Source organism: Nyctereutes procyonoides, unplaced genomic scaffold, assembly GCF_905146905.1.
Source record: "Nyctereutes procyonoides isolate TBG_1078 unplaced genomic scaffold, NYPRO_anot_genome, whole genome shotgun sequence".
In the NCBI taxonomy this organism is placed as follows: domain Eukaryota; kingdom Metazoa; phylum Chordata; class Mammalia; order Carnivora; family Canidae; genus Nyctereutes; species Nyctereutes procyonoides.
The window spans coordinates 6,741,690-6,758,307 of NW_026575145.1; the positions used below are offsets into that span (position 1 = coordinate 6,741,690).

General features: G+C 35.4%; 1 protein-coding gene across 2 annotated transcripts in view; it reads right to left on the minus strand.

Annotated features, from left to right (window-relative positions):
• Positions 1–16,618, minus strand: part of LRFN5 (leucine rich repeat and fibronectin type III domain containing 5) — a 122,538-nt gene that overhangs the window by 15,962 nt on the left and 89,958 nt on the right. For both annotated transcript variants that reach the window (XM_055309278.1, XM_055309279.1), the window contains exon 2: positions 314–1,718. In XM_055309278.1, coding sequence (XP_055165253.1) covers positions 314–1,698 — 1,385 coding nt within the window. In that variant the 5' untranslated portion in view covers positions 1,699–1,718. The remainder of the gene's footprint in view (positions 1–313; positions 1,719–16,618) is intronic.

A 16,618-nucleotide genomic window follows, 5' to 3' on the forward strand; every position in this document is an offset into this window, starting at 1 on the left:
ATGTTTTTGAGTTTTTAAAATAAATCAATCTTATTCTCTGATAGTCACATCTCTTAGATGAAGGGGAAAAAGGTAAGTAAGCATAATATTAAATATAAATTTGAACTCTCTAAAAATAACACCATTCAAAATATTTCCCCACAGGTAATCACCTTTCACAAACCTTACATTGTACACTTTAACAAAAATGGAGTGCTGTAATTAGAACACACAGTAGCACTGCCAATTAAAAAAAAAAACAAGTCAGTAGTACATGAAGAAACCCTAGATTAATATGCATGGCAAATATAAACATTAGGTTAATTTCTCTTACCTGTAAACAAGAGTGTCATCATAAGTACCATTGTACTGGATTTGGAACATACGTATCCCAGGAATATTCCTTTGAAAATTAAATTTAAGTAGTGCAGTAGATGATGTTGCTTCTGCTACTACAATTTTATCTTGACTCATTTTAGTATCACCATTACTACTGCTTGCATTAGAACCTGACTTAGTAGAAGTTGAGATATCTGAAGAACCAGGATCAGGCTCATGGATATGGTTTGTACTGTTTAGTAAGTGAGGGAGCTTAATTATATGAAGATCCACTGTTTGTGTTGCTTCCCCAGCAGGATTGGAAGCAATGCAGGTAAAAGCACCTGTATCCTTTACAGTTGTTATAAGAATATCAAGTGTCCCGTTGTCATACACCAGAGATCTTGTTGCATTTGAAATCAGCTTTCCTTCCGGAGAAATCCAGTGAATTGCAGGTTCAGGGTCTCCCCTGGCTTTGCACCTCAGAGTTGCCCTTTGACCTTCCAGGACTCTCATTTCATGTGTATGACGAGTAATGAGAGGAGGCTCACATAAAAACTCTTCCTCAGGAATTGACCAAAAATAGCGGCCAGTTAAAAGTGCTGGAGAAGCACAAGTCTCTAGGTCATCTTCTCTGGACAGACGCCTCAACCACAACAATTCACAATTGCAATGCAAAGGGTTTCCACCAAAACTTAACGCAAAAGTTGATGGGCTGATTATTCCTGAGGTTGCTAGTACCTGAGCTCGCTGAAAGAGAGGATCAGGTGGTAGCTTCTGCAATTTATTTGATGTTACATCTAGCCGAGTCATTTTGTGCAAGTGGGAGAATGTCCCCTTAGGAATGTTATCAATCATATTGTGATCCAAACTAAGGGTGTGCAAGCTAACCATCTTCTCAACAGCATCCCAGGGAATCGTTTCTAAATTATTGTAGGACAGATCCAGCTCCTCAAGGGCAAAGACATCATCAAATGCTGTAGAAGAAATTAAAGTCAGTTGATTGTTGTTCAGTATCAAATGATGGAGATTGGAAAGCCCACTGAACATATCATTTGTAATTTTAGTCAATCTGTTGCTATTCAAATGCAATGCCCTCAAATTTCGTAAGTCAGCAAAAGCATGAGGTGTAATAAAACTTATCGTATTCCTGGATAGCGTCAGGTCCACCAAGCTGGTCATATTGGCAAAATCTTTCCTTTTAATATTCGTAACAAAATTGTCTGCCAACCGCAGTTCCACAGTTCTTCTGTCAATGTTTGGTGGAACAAATAAAAGCCCTTTCTTGGCACAAAGGGTTGCGAGATTAGGAGACAAAATCTGACAGACACAACGCTTTGGACAGATCTGAGCTCTCACTGCTATGCCAATGAAAAACAGATAAAAAAGAAATTTTTCCATTGTAGATCAGATTTAATAGCCTGTAAGAAAAGATACAAAATGTAGTGTTAGCATCCAGTCATTTCTCTAAAGTTCATATTCCTGCTGTAATAATCCTTTTTATTTATTTTATTTTATTTTTTAATAACAAATTTATTTTTTATTGGTGTTCAATTTGCCAACATACATCTGCAATACAGAAATGATTTACTCATTTGTTTACTTAACAAACAAGTATAAAATATCCACTCTGTATTGTAGGCTATAATTGACACTAGGATGAAAAATATACCATTCATTGCCTCATGGGATTTTAAATCAAATGGAGAAAACAAAGAAGCCAATAGATTATTACAATTCTGTAAATTATGTGCTATTTTTGAAATATGTCCAGGGTATTCCTTGATGTACAACAAAGTGACATTCAGCTCAGACTGGAGGGTAGGAGTTAAGAAACTTCCCCATAACCCTGAAAAACCATCTTATAAGTTTCAAAGATATATTTAAGGATTTGTAAGCATTTCAATTTACAGAATAGAAACAATAAAAGACAGCATTTGTTATTGTTAACTTTGTAACATATTTGAAAGTAATTAATCATTAATTAAACTTTACTTATCTTTACAAACCATCTTGAACATAGTATAACCTTCACAATCTAACCGCAAATAAAGGTTCTCAAAAATAAAAGGGCTAAAAATTTACCACAAATACTCTGAGCTCCTTAAATATTAGAATAGTTTATTCAATATAAAATTGGATTTTTGAAGATAATTTATGAAAAGTAGTCATCAAAATTCTTGACAGTGAGTCCCAAAAGATGCTATAATTCCACTTTTTCTTTTAAAATCTTAATGTACCAAATTTACCCAAATATAATTTTTAAAATATCTTGATACTCTCATTTCCCAGTTTGATCTGAAATATTTGTTCTTGAAATTAATCATCAAAAATTAAAATACTAATACATATGCAATTAAAAGTTTTCATAAGTTACATGCGGTTTTAAATGCCAAGGAAAACAGCTAGAAAAAAATCAAATTTTTAACTGATGAAGATATAAAATATGGAATTATTCTGAAAATAATGTACCAACTTTTCTAAATAAAACATATTCATATAGGTTTGATTTATCTTATGCCTATTTTATGTCACATTCAATGTGGTTGTAATGTATAAGAATTGTCAAGCTCAACAAATGAAGTAGTCTTACTCTTCTCTTTATGATGGAATAACTGGCACTAAACTAGCCTGTCCACAATAAGCAGCAATGTTAAGTACAAATATATATATATATATATATATATATATATATATATATATATAGAGAGAGAGAGAGAGAGAGAGAGACATATATGTATTTAGACATATATATTTAGATATATATACATATATATAGGTACTATATATATGTAAGTATATAAGTACTATATATATAGTACTTATTACATATATATAAGTACTATATATATATAAAAGAACTATATATATATATAGTTTTCACATACTGGAAAAAAAAAGCACAGAATGGTGATCCTTGAGAAAAGCAAATAAAAAAATGAATGAACCCTATCATTGCTCCTGGAGACCCTTTTCAAAGCATAGCACAGGAAGGAAGACAAGGAGACTTGTGGATGGACAAGAGGATGGACTGGAGTGCAGAGAGTCTTCAGTGGCTTGAATTTATGAGACAGAACAGCAGAAAGAAGAGCGTTATCTGAAGAAAGAACTTCAGTAATCCTATAGGTAGAAACAGGGCAATACTGAAACACTGGAGAGGTGGGGGGAAGATGGAGGGATAAAATGAACAAAAACTCGGTGATCTGTGAAAGAATATTAAGAAGTCAAAAATATTAATAAGCATATAATTGGAACATCAGAAGAAGGCTTTAAAGTAGACATAAAGTAGACATAAAGGCAAATATTTTTCACATTTCTAATAAAAAGCAATCAATAAATCCAAGTTCAAAAAAAAGGAAAATCATACCAGGACACATTATAATCAAATTGCAGATAACCAAAGAAAAAAGCAATGATCTTAAAAGCAGCACAGAAATAAGGCACATTACAAGAAAATAAACTGAACAAAATAAAAATAATGGCTGACTCTTCATTGATTTCTTTTTGGAAATTGCAAGCACTTCAAGAAAAGAGTCACTCTGGGTGGGAACTTACATATTCACAAGAAATGAAGGTAAAATAAAAACATTTTGAGACAAACAAACTGAAAATTCCATTACTATAAGAACTGCACTATAAGAAAATATAAAGGAAATCTCTTCAGGTTGATGGAAAATCGTATCAGTTGGAAACTTGAATCTTTACAAAATGATGAAAAACAACAGAAATGGTATGTCTGTGGGTAGATATTTTTATAAAACATTTCTGTTGTGTTTTAATCTGTTTATAAATAGTGCTTCTGGTATGGATATTAAAAGCTACAAAAGAATCAAACAAAAACCAACCCTACATAATTTGCACCCTAGTAATCAAATAAGCTAGATGAGCTGGACACTCACTGCTTGCTTTTTTTTTTTAATAACATCAAAATGAGGATATAAACTTTCAGTAACTATATTCCAGAAAGTAATAGTCTTTGATGAAAGGGAAGAGCTCCATAGATGTCCTCTAACGTCCCCACCCAAACAGAAAAGTAAATAAGAGGACCTATCTGGCATAAATTGGGGTAGAGAGAAACCAGTCTATCTTTGAAAAGTTTAACAAACTTTTCAGAGCTTCATTTTTTAGAACAGTTTCAGGATTACAACAAAAATGAGAGGGAAGTACAGCGATTTCCTCTAAACCAAATGCTCCCACACATACACAGGCTTCTCCATTAACAACATTCCCACAAGAATGGAACATTTGCTGCAATCAGTGTATCAACTTTGACACATCATAATCGCCCAAAGTTCATAGTCTACATTGGGTTCACTCCTGGTGTCGTACATTCATTCTATAGGCTTGGACAAACGTACAAATGTCCACGATTGCAGTATATACAGAGCATTTTCACTGCCCTGAAAGGCCTCTGCACTCTGGCTATTCATCTTCCCCTGGCTCATCCCTGGCAGCCACTTTCTTTTTCTTTTTTTACTGTCTCCATAATTCTGCCTTTTTTTTAAATTCATATAGTTGGAATTATATAGTATGTAGCTTTTTCAGATTGACTTCTTTCACTTAATAATATGCTTCAGTAATACCTTCCTCCATGTCTTTTCATGGCTTACTAGTTCACTTAATTTTAGCAGTGAATATTATGCCACTTTCTGTATGTACTAAAGTTCATTTATCCATCCATCTACTAAAGGACACCTGGTTGCTTCCAAGTTTTGACAATTCTGAATTAAGCTGCTCTTCAAAACTGTGTATAGCCTCTCGTGTGGATATATGTTTTTAACTCCTTTGGGTAAATACCAGAGAGTATGGTTGCTGCACTGTATGGTAAGAATATATTTGGTTTTGTTAAGAAAGTGCCAAACTGTCTTCCAAAGTGGCTCCACCATAATTCCCAGCAGCAATGTGAGACTTTCTGTTGCACCATAGCCTTCCCAGCACGAGATGTCAGTGTTCCAGATTTTGGTCATTCTAATAGGTGTATACTGGCATCTCTTTTAATTTGCATTTCCTGAATGACTTACAATGTAGGGTATCTTTCAATATTTGATTTGCCCTCTGTATATCTTCTTTGTTGACGTGTCTATCAAGGTGTGTAGCCTGTTTTTAAATTATGTTTTTTTTTTTTTTTATCATTGAGTTTTAAGACTTCCTTGTATATTTTGGATAACAGTCTTTTATCAGATGTGTCTTGTGCAAATACTTTTCCCTGTCTCTAGCTTGTCTTTGCATTCACTTGACATTGTCCTTTGTGGAGGTGAAGTTTTGAATATCAATGAAATCCAACTTATCAATCATTTCTTTCATGGACATATCTTAGGTGTTGTATATAAAAAAGCATCACCATACATGAGATCATTTAGGGTTTCTCTTATGTTATCTTTTCAGAGTTTTACAGTCTTGCTTTCTATGCTGTGCAGTTAACTCTGTCATTTGTTATGGTATTATCATAATTCAGTTCACTACAGTCTCAACTGTTTTGAGACCAAGCTTGAGAATTTGCTATTCAAGAAGACATGGGATCTTAGAACTAGGATGGTTTTGGAGATCTGTTCTATAGATGGACTATCTGATTTCCAAATATTTGGAGACATCAGCCAAGTTTATATCTCTGCTTCCAGCTTTTTTTTTTTTTTTTTTTTGGTGGCCAATGAGAGCTCTTTGATCTTTGATCTCATCCCTGCATTTCGTTGTTTTTGGCTGCAGTTGAACTGCCTTAGATTCTATGAAGGTAGAGGTTTCATCTAAGAAGTTTCTTGTATCCTACCAATTCAACCCTAGACACTCTGTGGTTTAAAATCAGACATACCTGTCTAGGAAGAAAAGGACTGAGCTCTCCATCCCCTCTCTAAGTCTTTTTATAGCTGAAACCCCTAAGCGACTTATTTTTCCTTGTGCTGTTCTACTTCTTACCCATCATTCTGCTAAAACTGAAAGTCTGGGTTTCCTGGAAGATTCATTTCAATTTTCTTTTCCTCCCCAATTCTTCCCCATTCTTATCTGAAAATACAGAGTACCTAAGGAAATTATCTCAATGACAAAATGTACAATGGTAGTAACCAGGGGGTGGGAGGTTGGGGCATTGGGGAGATGTCGAATAAAGGTACATACAAACTTACAACCAATAGATAAATGAGTCCTGGAAATCTAGTGCATGGTGTAGTAATTACAGAAAACAACATTGCATTATAGACATCAAAGTTGCTAAGAGACTAGATCTTCAACGTTCCCACCACACAAAAAGAAATACGTATGTGACATGATAAGGGTGTTAGCTAATGCTATAGCAGCAGTCTTATTGCAATATATAAATGTATCAAATCAACATGTTTTAAACCTTAAATTTATACAATGTTATATCCCAGTTATATCTCCATTAAAAAGAAAAAACTACAGTCCTAATCTCCAGTACCATTGAATGTGAGTATATTTGGAAATAGGGTCTTTGCAGATTATCAAATTAAGGTGAGATGATTAGTGCAAGCCCTAATCCAATATAATTGATTGTGTGCTTATAAACAAAGGAAATCTGGACACAAAGGTAGACATGTGTAAAGGGAAGACAGCATGAAGCACAATAAGAATAATATCCATAAGCCAAGGAAAGCCTAAGGCTACCAGAATCTAGGGGGTAGGAAGAGAATAGATTCTTTTTCACTGTTTCAATAGGAACTAGGTATGCCAGACACCTTGATTTTGGACTTCTGGCTTTCAGAACTGTGGGACAATAAACTTCAGTGTAAACTGCCCTGTTTGTGGTACTTTGTTATGACCGCCTGATCAATTCAAGTTTCTTTCTTTTTTTTTAATTTTTACTTATTTATGATAGTCACAGAGAGAGAGAGAGAGGCAGAGACACAGGCAGAGGGAGAAGCAGGCTCCATGCACTGGGAGCCCGACGTGGGATTCGATCCCGGGTCTCCAGGACCGCGCCCTGGGCCAAAGGCAGGCGCCAAACCGCTGCGCCACCCAGGGATCCCTCAATTCAAGTTTCAAAAAGATTTTCTCTAACAGAAGAATTTCAGAAGTAAAACAATACATGTTGTACGCTTCCAAGTATATGTGCATTTAGAACAGGCAAAACTAGCCTACAAAGAAATCAAACCAGTGGTTGCCTAGTTGGAGGGTGGTTGATTGGAAAAGAACACAAGGAAATATTGGGGTGGTGGTGGGGAGGTCCCGGAAACAGCCTGTATCTTATTTGCAAGAGTGGGATACATACTGGTGTATACATTCATCACAATTCACTGACTCTACGCCTAATGTCGGTGCATTCTATGTCAAGTGTGCTCCAATATAGTTGATTAAGTTTAAAAAAAGGCAACCTGGGTCTCTATTTTGTTTCCAAATTCCAGTTCCAAAGGAAGAATTTATAAAGTGACACATTATTGGTAGCTGATTAGAACTTAGTCATATTTTAGAAATGCGCATTTTCTTAATTCTGCCATATATCGGGATCCCTGAGTGGCGCAGCGGTTTGGCGCCTGCCTTTGGCCCAGGGCGCGATCCTGGAGACCCGGGATCGAATCCCATATCGGGCTCCCGGTGCATGGAGCCTGCTTTTCCCTCTGCCTATGTCTCTGCCTCTCTCTCTCTCTCTCTCTCTCTCTCTCTCTCACTATCATAAATAAATAAATTAAAAAAAATTCTGCCATATATCTTCAAAGATGTGATTCCATTCCAACTCAAATTATACATCCTGTTTCATAATCTGATTTACTTCACCAATATATACACTGCCTGATATGATTTCACTGCCCATATGGTGATTTAGAAAGTAAGATTAAGTTTGGAGTAAAATGTGGACCACTTTTTAAATCCTGTTTATTTTTTGCTTAGGTGAGACCTGTTTAATGAAAGACTCACGATTGTGATTAATGACCTATCCCATGTTATCTTAGGTCAGAGTAGAGGTTTCAAAATTTGTAGAAGATGGAAGATAGGGATCATGTAAAGGAACATTTTTCACTTCCCACAAATTCACAAACTAATCATTGACATATTTATTTATTGAAGTAATATATTATCACTTGAAGAAAATGAGTGTGAATGGAGGAGAAGAGTAGTTGTGTTTTGTTGGAATGCATGATTTAAAAATATGAAGATCAGGGATCCCTGGGTGGCGCAGCGGTTTGGCGCCTGCCTTTGGCCCAGGGCGCGATCCTGGAGACCCGGGATCGAATCCCACGTCGGGCTCCTGGTGCATGGAGCCTGCTTCTCCCTCTGCCTGTGTCTCTGCCTCTCTCTCTCTCTCTCTCTCTCTCTCTCTCTCTCTGTGTGTGACTATCATAAATAAATAAAAATTAAAAAAAAAGTTTAAAAAAATATGAAGATCATCAAACACACTAACCCCATTCTCATCTAGTTAAGTTAAACTCTTTTAAAACATTTGTCTATTGCCTTCTGTAACCAGTTAAATGCAAACAACACAGATCTGTTTTTAATAATAATATTTGAGTGGGGATAAAACTCAGTAAATAGTCATACAACTGTAGCTCTCTAGATAATATTTACACATCTCTACATTATATGTTCTTTCAAGCTAATTCTTTTCAGACACAAAGTGACACATTTATAAACAAAGAAGAGTCTATCACACAAAACTGGAAAATGATTTTCCAGTACTGCATCCCTCTTTCAGCCCATGGTTATTACACAACATATGCTCAAGAGAATCAGTATTTATTTGGCAACTAGAACAGGATATACAAGCAAATTTAGATTTTACAACCAACTGAGAGTATAATCTATTCTCTGCAGAAACCAATATGGTACCAATTTATATGTTGAGTTAAAGGAAAGCTATTGGACTCCTCAGAAGCCACCTCACCATCATTCGACAGAACTCTATCAATTCAATTAGTGTCCCTTTGCCCAGGCTAATACCTGGGAACAGATGCTGATGCCTATTGATGCTGATGAGTTGCTTAAGGAGGTGTCAGAATGGTTGTAGTACTGTAAAGGATATTTTATAATACAGTTTAGATAATGAAACACATTTGATAATCATTTCTAATATTTTAGGTTTTCTGTTTATTTTTTCCAAGTACTATAAATGGACAACATTATCCTTCTATTCTCTACTAAACCATATACAGAGAATATTACTATTGAACCTGCTAAATTTGAATGTCAAAACAAGGCAACTATAACCTTGAACAATTATTCTTTGATCTTTGATTTTAATAATCTCTAGCAAAATTCCCAAGTACACTGAAAAATTAAATCTTTAAAAAATTCACTTGTGCATCAATTCACTCATTCTTTTACTAATTTCTTTCAGCAATATTTATTTAGCATCTGCAGTACATGCAAGGTGCTTTCCTAGAACCTACCAAGTTTAGAAGGCTGAGATTGGATGAGGATAAGCACATTCACAATAATAATAGGAGGCAGACTGTGAAAAGCATTTTGATATTTAAATTTATACAAATAAAATGAGTCTTTGAGGATTGTGTAATTTTTGTTATCCCTGTGTGTATACATATATATTTTTTTACTCAACATGGCATATATATACCTAAATCCATATTACTTACACTAAAGGAGTACAGATAAGAGCTCAGTTACTAAAATAAGCAATTATTTAAAAAATTAATACTTACCATTGAGCATAGGTAACATGAAGGAAGTATTGGTCTCTTTATTTTATAGATGAGGAAATGAGACTGAGAAACTGATAACACAAACAAGTTTAATAAATAGAATATTTGTCATGTTCTATCTACCTCGTAGATGTATAGTATTTTGGTACTTCTTTGTTTTTTAGAATTAAAGTGAAAGCTATACAAAGAGATATCATTTCTTTTAAAAAAAGTTTTTTTTTAAAGATTTTATTTATTTATTCATAAGAGACACAGAAAGAGAGAGACGCAGAGACACAGGCAGAGAGAGAAGCAGGCTCCACATAGGGAGCCCAATGTGGGACTTGATCCTTGGACCCTGGGATCACGCCCTGGCCTGAAGGTAGGTGCTCAACTGCTGAGCCACCAGGCATCACTAAAAAATGTTTTTGTTTTTTTTTTAAGATTTTATTTATTTATTCATGAGAGACACACAGAGAGAGAGGCAAAGACACAGGCAGGCAGAGAAGCAGGCTCCATGCAGGGAGCCCAACATGGGACTCAATTCGGGGTCTCCAGGATCATCCCCTGGGCAAAGGTGGCGCTAAACCACTGAGCCACCCAGGCAGCCCCAAAAATGTTTTTAATATTAATTTTTTTAGCTTACATCAGAAAACTAAGATTGACCTGTTATACAATGTACTTATCATACTAAATCCTATTTAATCTTTATAGAACTCCATATAAAATGGTTCTTTTTTTCTCATTTTATATACTGAAATAAAATTTAAGAAATATTAAGGAATCCCCTCAAGGCCACCAGAAAGAAAAGAAAAAAATGTAGGTCTAAGATGGAGATCTATCTATTTCCAAACCCAAGCTTTTCCTAGGATAAGATGATGCCATATATATATATATATATATATGTTATATTTATTTGTGTTTTTTCTGATTATGTAGCACTCAGACATAAGGTGTTTATTCTAACAATAATGACTCTTTTAGTTCATCAAGTGTTTTCCTCATTTATGTTCCTGATCTCTGTTCGTAAAAAAACTACATTTAAAAAGTACTAGTAGATTACTACAGTGAAGACATACACAGTAGAGATATAAAAGCACCTTGACAGAGACTTAATGACAACCCAAATGAGACACTTAACTACCATCATTCATTTATTTTTGTTATGTCAAGACATGACTGAAGTTACCCAAAAACTTAAGGCAATACTAACTAACTTTTAAGAATATAGTTTCCACTTCATAAAAGGGAGAGTGATTTCTGTGTATAAAGAGGTCTCAGTATTTTCCCACTGATATGGGCCCCCTTTTCTGGCCCACTTGGAAGTCTGCCTGCAGAAACTCTATAATGTCATTGAGGGTCCATGGATTCTGAGAATAAATACTACTAGTAACTCTGAAAGAGAATGTATTCTCTCCTGCAGAAAAAATAGCTTGGGGAGAGAGAGCAGCCTAAAACAGCCTAGTGCTAAGAGGCTGTGAAGATTCCCAACAGTGAGAACAGCAGTAGTTTGAAGCTGGGTCAACTGGCACAGGTGGCAACTGGCTTGCTAAAATGAATTTCTGTTGATTGTAAGCACTCCTTGCGGATGTTCAGATACAAGTGGGAAATATGTGGGAAGTGTGAGGGGTGATATGTGTATAAAAGTGTAAGATAATTTATATTTAGAACTTCAACTAATTAAGAGAGTAGTGCCTCTAAGGAATAGGTATAATTTGTCTGGGGAGTAGATGGTTATTTCTTTAGCATAATCATTTGATAATACATTTTGTATGGGAATAGTGAGTAGCCTGCGGCATGGATTTTAAAGGGGGCAATGAAACAAGGGTGAGCCAAATTCCAATTTGAAAAATTAAAATGAAAGGTCATTGTGTGGAAAAGGAGGCTGAAGGAAGTACACCCTGGGAGAGAAGAGCCTGGGGCCTTTACATAGTCAGTCACAGGAAAGGAAACTCTGAGATACAGAGATATTTTCCAAGATACACTGTGGCTTTCCATCAATTTTAAAACTGAAGTGTGCCCCCATCGCCCCATAGCACGCCAGTGGGAAACATCAGGGTAGAAAGAGCTTGTGTTCCACTCTTGGGTTGGTATTGAATGATGAGGAAACTGAATCTCAGGCAAAGTCTGAAGACGTTATTAGTCGTCTAACACTCCAACTTGGACTTCATACACTCGTTTCTCTTTATATCACATCTCTTTGCAGGCTAATCAGTGTGCAAGTTTCAACAGACATGGAGGAGAAGAAAGGTCCAGGATAGGGAACATCATCGCAGATGTGAAATGCCATGAAACCACTATCCTGTCATTGCAAAGTAGCAGATGACCCTGTTTTCTTCTAATTTCCAAGAATAGAGCAGCTCCTGCCTCAGAATTCACCTTGATTTTATGACATTTTGAAAGGGTATAAGATGAGATATAACACAAATTTAAATGCCATTAATCAGTGTTTCAAATCTAGTAAATGATTTACCCTTTTTCTTTAGAATTCTGAAAGGTGAGTCTCTGAGCCTTTAAGATGTCATGCTATCCATTATGTTTCAGTTTTCTTAATGGTGTTTAACATTTCACGTAAGGAGTCTCCAGTCTCAGTGGTTATATTGGCTCTATTGTGCTGTTGCCATAGCAATTAAAGAGGCACAGTTATGGAGCAATGCAGACAGGATCATCAGCACAGAGATGTTGTTTGACACAATTCAGGCATCTTCAGAAACCTGGATAATCTTTCAGGAAAAAAAAAATGTGGTTTACACTTTCTCTTGATATTATTGTGGGCATTGAGGCAGCCAAGTTATCACCAATGGAAAATCTAATTGAAAATAAAAAAAAATGGAGAGGAAAGAAGGACACGCACACATACAGAGGAAGTGTAGTGAATTTACTGAGGATTTAAAAACTAAATATGTGTGTGGGTGGAAAGTTCCGGCAGTACTCCTACAGAATGTTTTGACAAACTAAGACCATATGGAAGTTTTATATCACTGAAAGCAATGTGTGTGTGTGTGTGTGTTTCTTTCTCCACTCTCTATTCCTTTTCCTTTTTCCCCCTCTTCCTTTCTCCCTTCCTCCTTCCCTCCCATCTCTCTCAAACACACCCACCCTACCAGTCTTATTAGATTCCCCTATTTTTTTGTCAGCATTGTTTTGCTTTTTATAACAGAATGATCATTTTAATTTGATATTTGCATATTTCACCAAGTAACATAATAGTACTATTACATGAAAAGCCCATGCCCAATTGTATAAAAAACTATAAACTTAAGATAAACTGAATGAAGGATACAGACAGATAATTCTTAGAAGCTTGGACATTCTATTTCACTTTGATTTCTAATACTCTCAAAATTAACATGTCTGCAACTGAGTTCCTAATTTTCTCTCTCAAATCTGCTTTACTCCTACTATAGTAATTCTCTGTGATTATTTAAAACCTATTGCTTGTTTTTTAGATTTTATTTTTTAAGTAATCACACCCAACATGTAGCTTGAACCCATGACCTCAAAATCAAGAGTCACATGCTGTATCCACTAGCTAGCCAGATATCTGCCTCTGAAACCTGGTCCTTTTCAAAGTCCAGACCCAGAATTCTGGAATTATTCAATACTTCTCTCTCTTTGTCATATACCAAATCCAGTTCATTAATAATCCTCTACATTATACGGGAAGAATATATACATGATGGGATCATGCCTACTGCTATGACCTTTCATAATCTTCCCCTTAGACCATAGTAATAGCCTCCTAACTAGTTAACACTTCAGCCATTATCCTTCTTCAATCTATTTTCCACAAACCAGTCAGAGTGATCTTGTTAAAACTTAAAGCAGATCAAAAACTTTTTAATGGCTTCTCGTCTTACTTATATTTTATTCACCACCGCATCCTTGACGCCTAGAGGAAGAAATGGCACAAAATAGATTTTAAGTAGGTATTTGTTAAATGAGTGAAGATGGATCCAACTACTTAGCAAATTTCCTAGAAACTGTTAAAAAAATTTAGTAATTAAAATGTGAATAAAAACATTATTTTGGTAAAACAATTATAATTTTAAAATTACAATGTCAGTGCTAGTGACAATACAATTGAAAGATATTCTTACACATTGCTCAAATTAGTAGACATTTAGAATTTTATGCCCTCTAAAATTAAAAAAAAAAGGTACTAGAGGCTGGAGAAAAGCATAAAGTATAGAATGAGAGAATAAGAGGGAAAAAGAGAGAAAGAGAGGCAAACCATAAGAGATTCTTAACTTTAGAGACTTAGATGGAAGGAGTTGGGTGGGGATGGGCTAGATGGGTGATGAGTATTAAGGAGGGCACTTATGATGAGCACTGTTATACGCAAATAATGAATCACTAAATTCTACTCTTGAAACCAATATTACACTATATGTTAACTAACTAGAATTTGAATAAAAACAAACAAATAGAGAGAAAAAAGCCCAATATTTGCAGGTTCTTGACAAGGGAGATAGCTGATTGATTCAACTGCCTTGAGTTGTGTAAGAAGTGAGAAATTAGGAGCATTATAAGATGTTTTGTTGTATCCTGGGTAGTACATTTTCCTCTTATACTCCCTAAGAGAATCTTAAGTGAAAGTTGTATGATTTGTCATTGCCTCTGGTGTGGGGTTTGTGTGAAGCTTTTACAGCACTATGCTAACCCATGCCTACAGATAGGTGTAAAACAAAATGATCAACTCATGATAAATGCTTCCTCACTGGAAGCAGCAGCAAAGCAGATATTTAGGGAAAAAATGAAACAAAACAAAACAGGATAAAAATCATATATATATATATATATATATATATATATATAATTTATATGGTGTTATATGATATAAAATATCATATCTTATATATGTATGTTCATATATATCCCAGGCTCTATGTGTATCTGTATGTGTGCATATGTACATGAGTGTGTGTAAGTACTGGTTGTCTTTTCAATATCCATTCTTCCCTTCTTTAGTAACAGAAATCTAATTTTTACCTATTGTATCACTTCCCAGAATGAAGAGTGTATTTTCTAGCTTCTTTTGCAGGGAGATATAACCATGTGAGTCATTTTCTTACAATGAGGTGTATGTGAAAATGGTGACAAGAGCTTCAGAGGCAGCTGCTTAAAGGGAGGTGACATATCCTTCCTGTCCTTTTGTCCATCTACCTTCTTCTCAACTATAATTTGGACATGACGTCCAGAACTCTAGCAGCCAACTTAGAAATTGAAGTGACCTTGAAGATGGGGATCAGGAGTCAGGATAATGGAGGTCTTCCTGACTATCGTGGAGTTGCTCTATCAGCCCTGGATTACCTTCCATCATGTTTAAACTACCATTCAGAAAAGTCTCTGCTACTCATGGCCAAACTAATCTCAACTGGTTCCAGTATGATGTTAAGAACAGGAAAGCACCAAACATGAATACAACAAAAATGACTGGGACAAAACATACCATGCATTGAACTATATGACTATATTTCAAATATTTTTTTAAAGATTTTATTTATTTATTCATGAGAGGCACAGAGAGAGAGAGAGGCAGAGACACAGACTAAGGGAGAAGCAGGCTCCATGCAGGGAGCCTGATGTGGGACTCGATCCCGGGACCCCAGGACTCCAGGATTACACCCTGGGCCGAAGGCAGGCGCCAAACCACTGAGCCACCCAGGGATCCCCTATTTCAAACATTTTTAAAACATTATATGTAGTGAGCACATATTTCCTGTAAAATAAAAAGAAGTTTAAACTGGATTCCTTTATTTTATTTTTTTTTCAACTGGATTCCATTAATACTAATTTATATGTGTTAAGCAATGAGTCATAGGACTATGAAAATTGTGTACTAATTGAGAGATTTTTGACAGGTATTGCTCTGGACTATAACAAATCCTACAACATTGTTAAAAATTTTTTTATGATGACCTAAATGAGTAAACATGTTTAACATGCATCTATCATATATCAGTAGTCAATACCTGGGACATTTTTTGATAGTAAATTAGTTCAAAAAGTTCATTAATTATTTCAAGCTAACCAAGGACAATTTTATAAAATTCAAACATTGAGTCAACTACAAATAATGTCTGTTATGTGAATGAAATGTAAAAACATTTGACTTAGATATTGATTAAATGTGTAGGTAAGTGCAAGTGTTGGCTTACTATCTCAACTTTGGCTTGGGTGGATCAGGTTACATTGAGCCTATAGCTAATATAGAGCCTATATAGGAAAGAAAAAGTTTGGAATATATATAGGGGGGAAAGGAGTTTGAATGTGATGAGAGATAAGGAGTTTGGTTTGAGATACTCCATTTTTTGAAGCTGGATAAACTTTGAAATAAACATGATACTGGTATTAAAATCTATAAGCAAAAAATTTAAAAAAATCTATAACCATGCAATCCCTGAAGTATATGATGAATATGGCTGGTTTGCAGACAACCAAAATACATTATTTTAAATGTATTGATAGAACTCTATTGTCTACGTTTGGGGACATTTTTCATTGTTATTTATTTGTTTACAAAATTATTATTTTTTGATTTATGAATATTTTTCAAGTTTCATCCGTCAAAGCTCATGGCACAAATATTTATTAAATAAGATGAATCCAGGGACGCATGGGTGGCTCAGCAGTTTAGCGGCTCCCTTCGGCCCAGGGTGTGATCCTGGAGTCCCGGAATCGAGTCCCACATGCGGCTCCCTGCAAGGAACCTGCTTCTCCCTCTGCCAGTGTCTCTG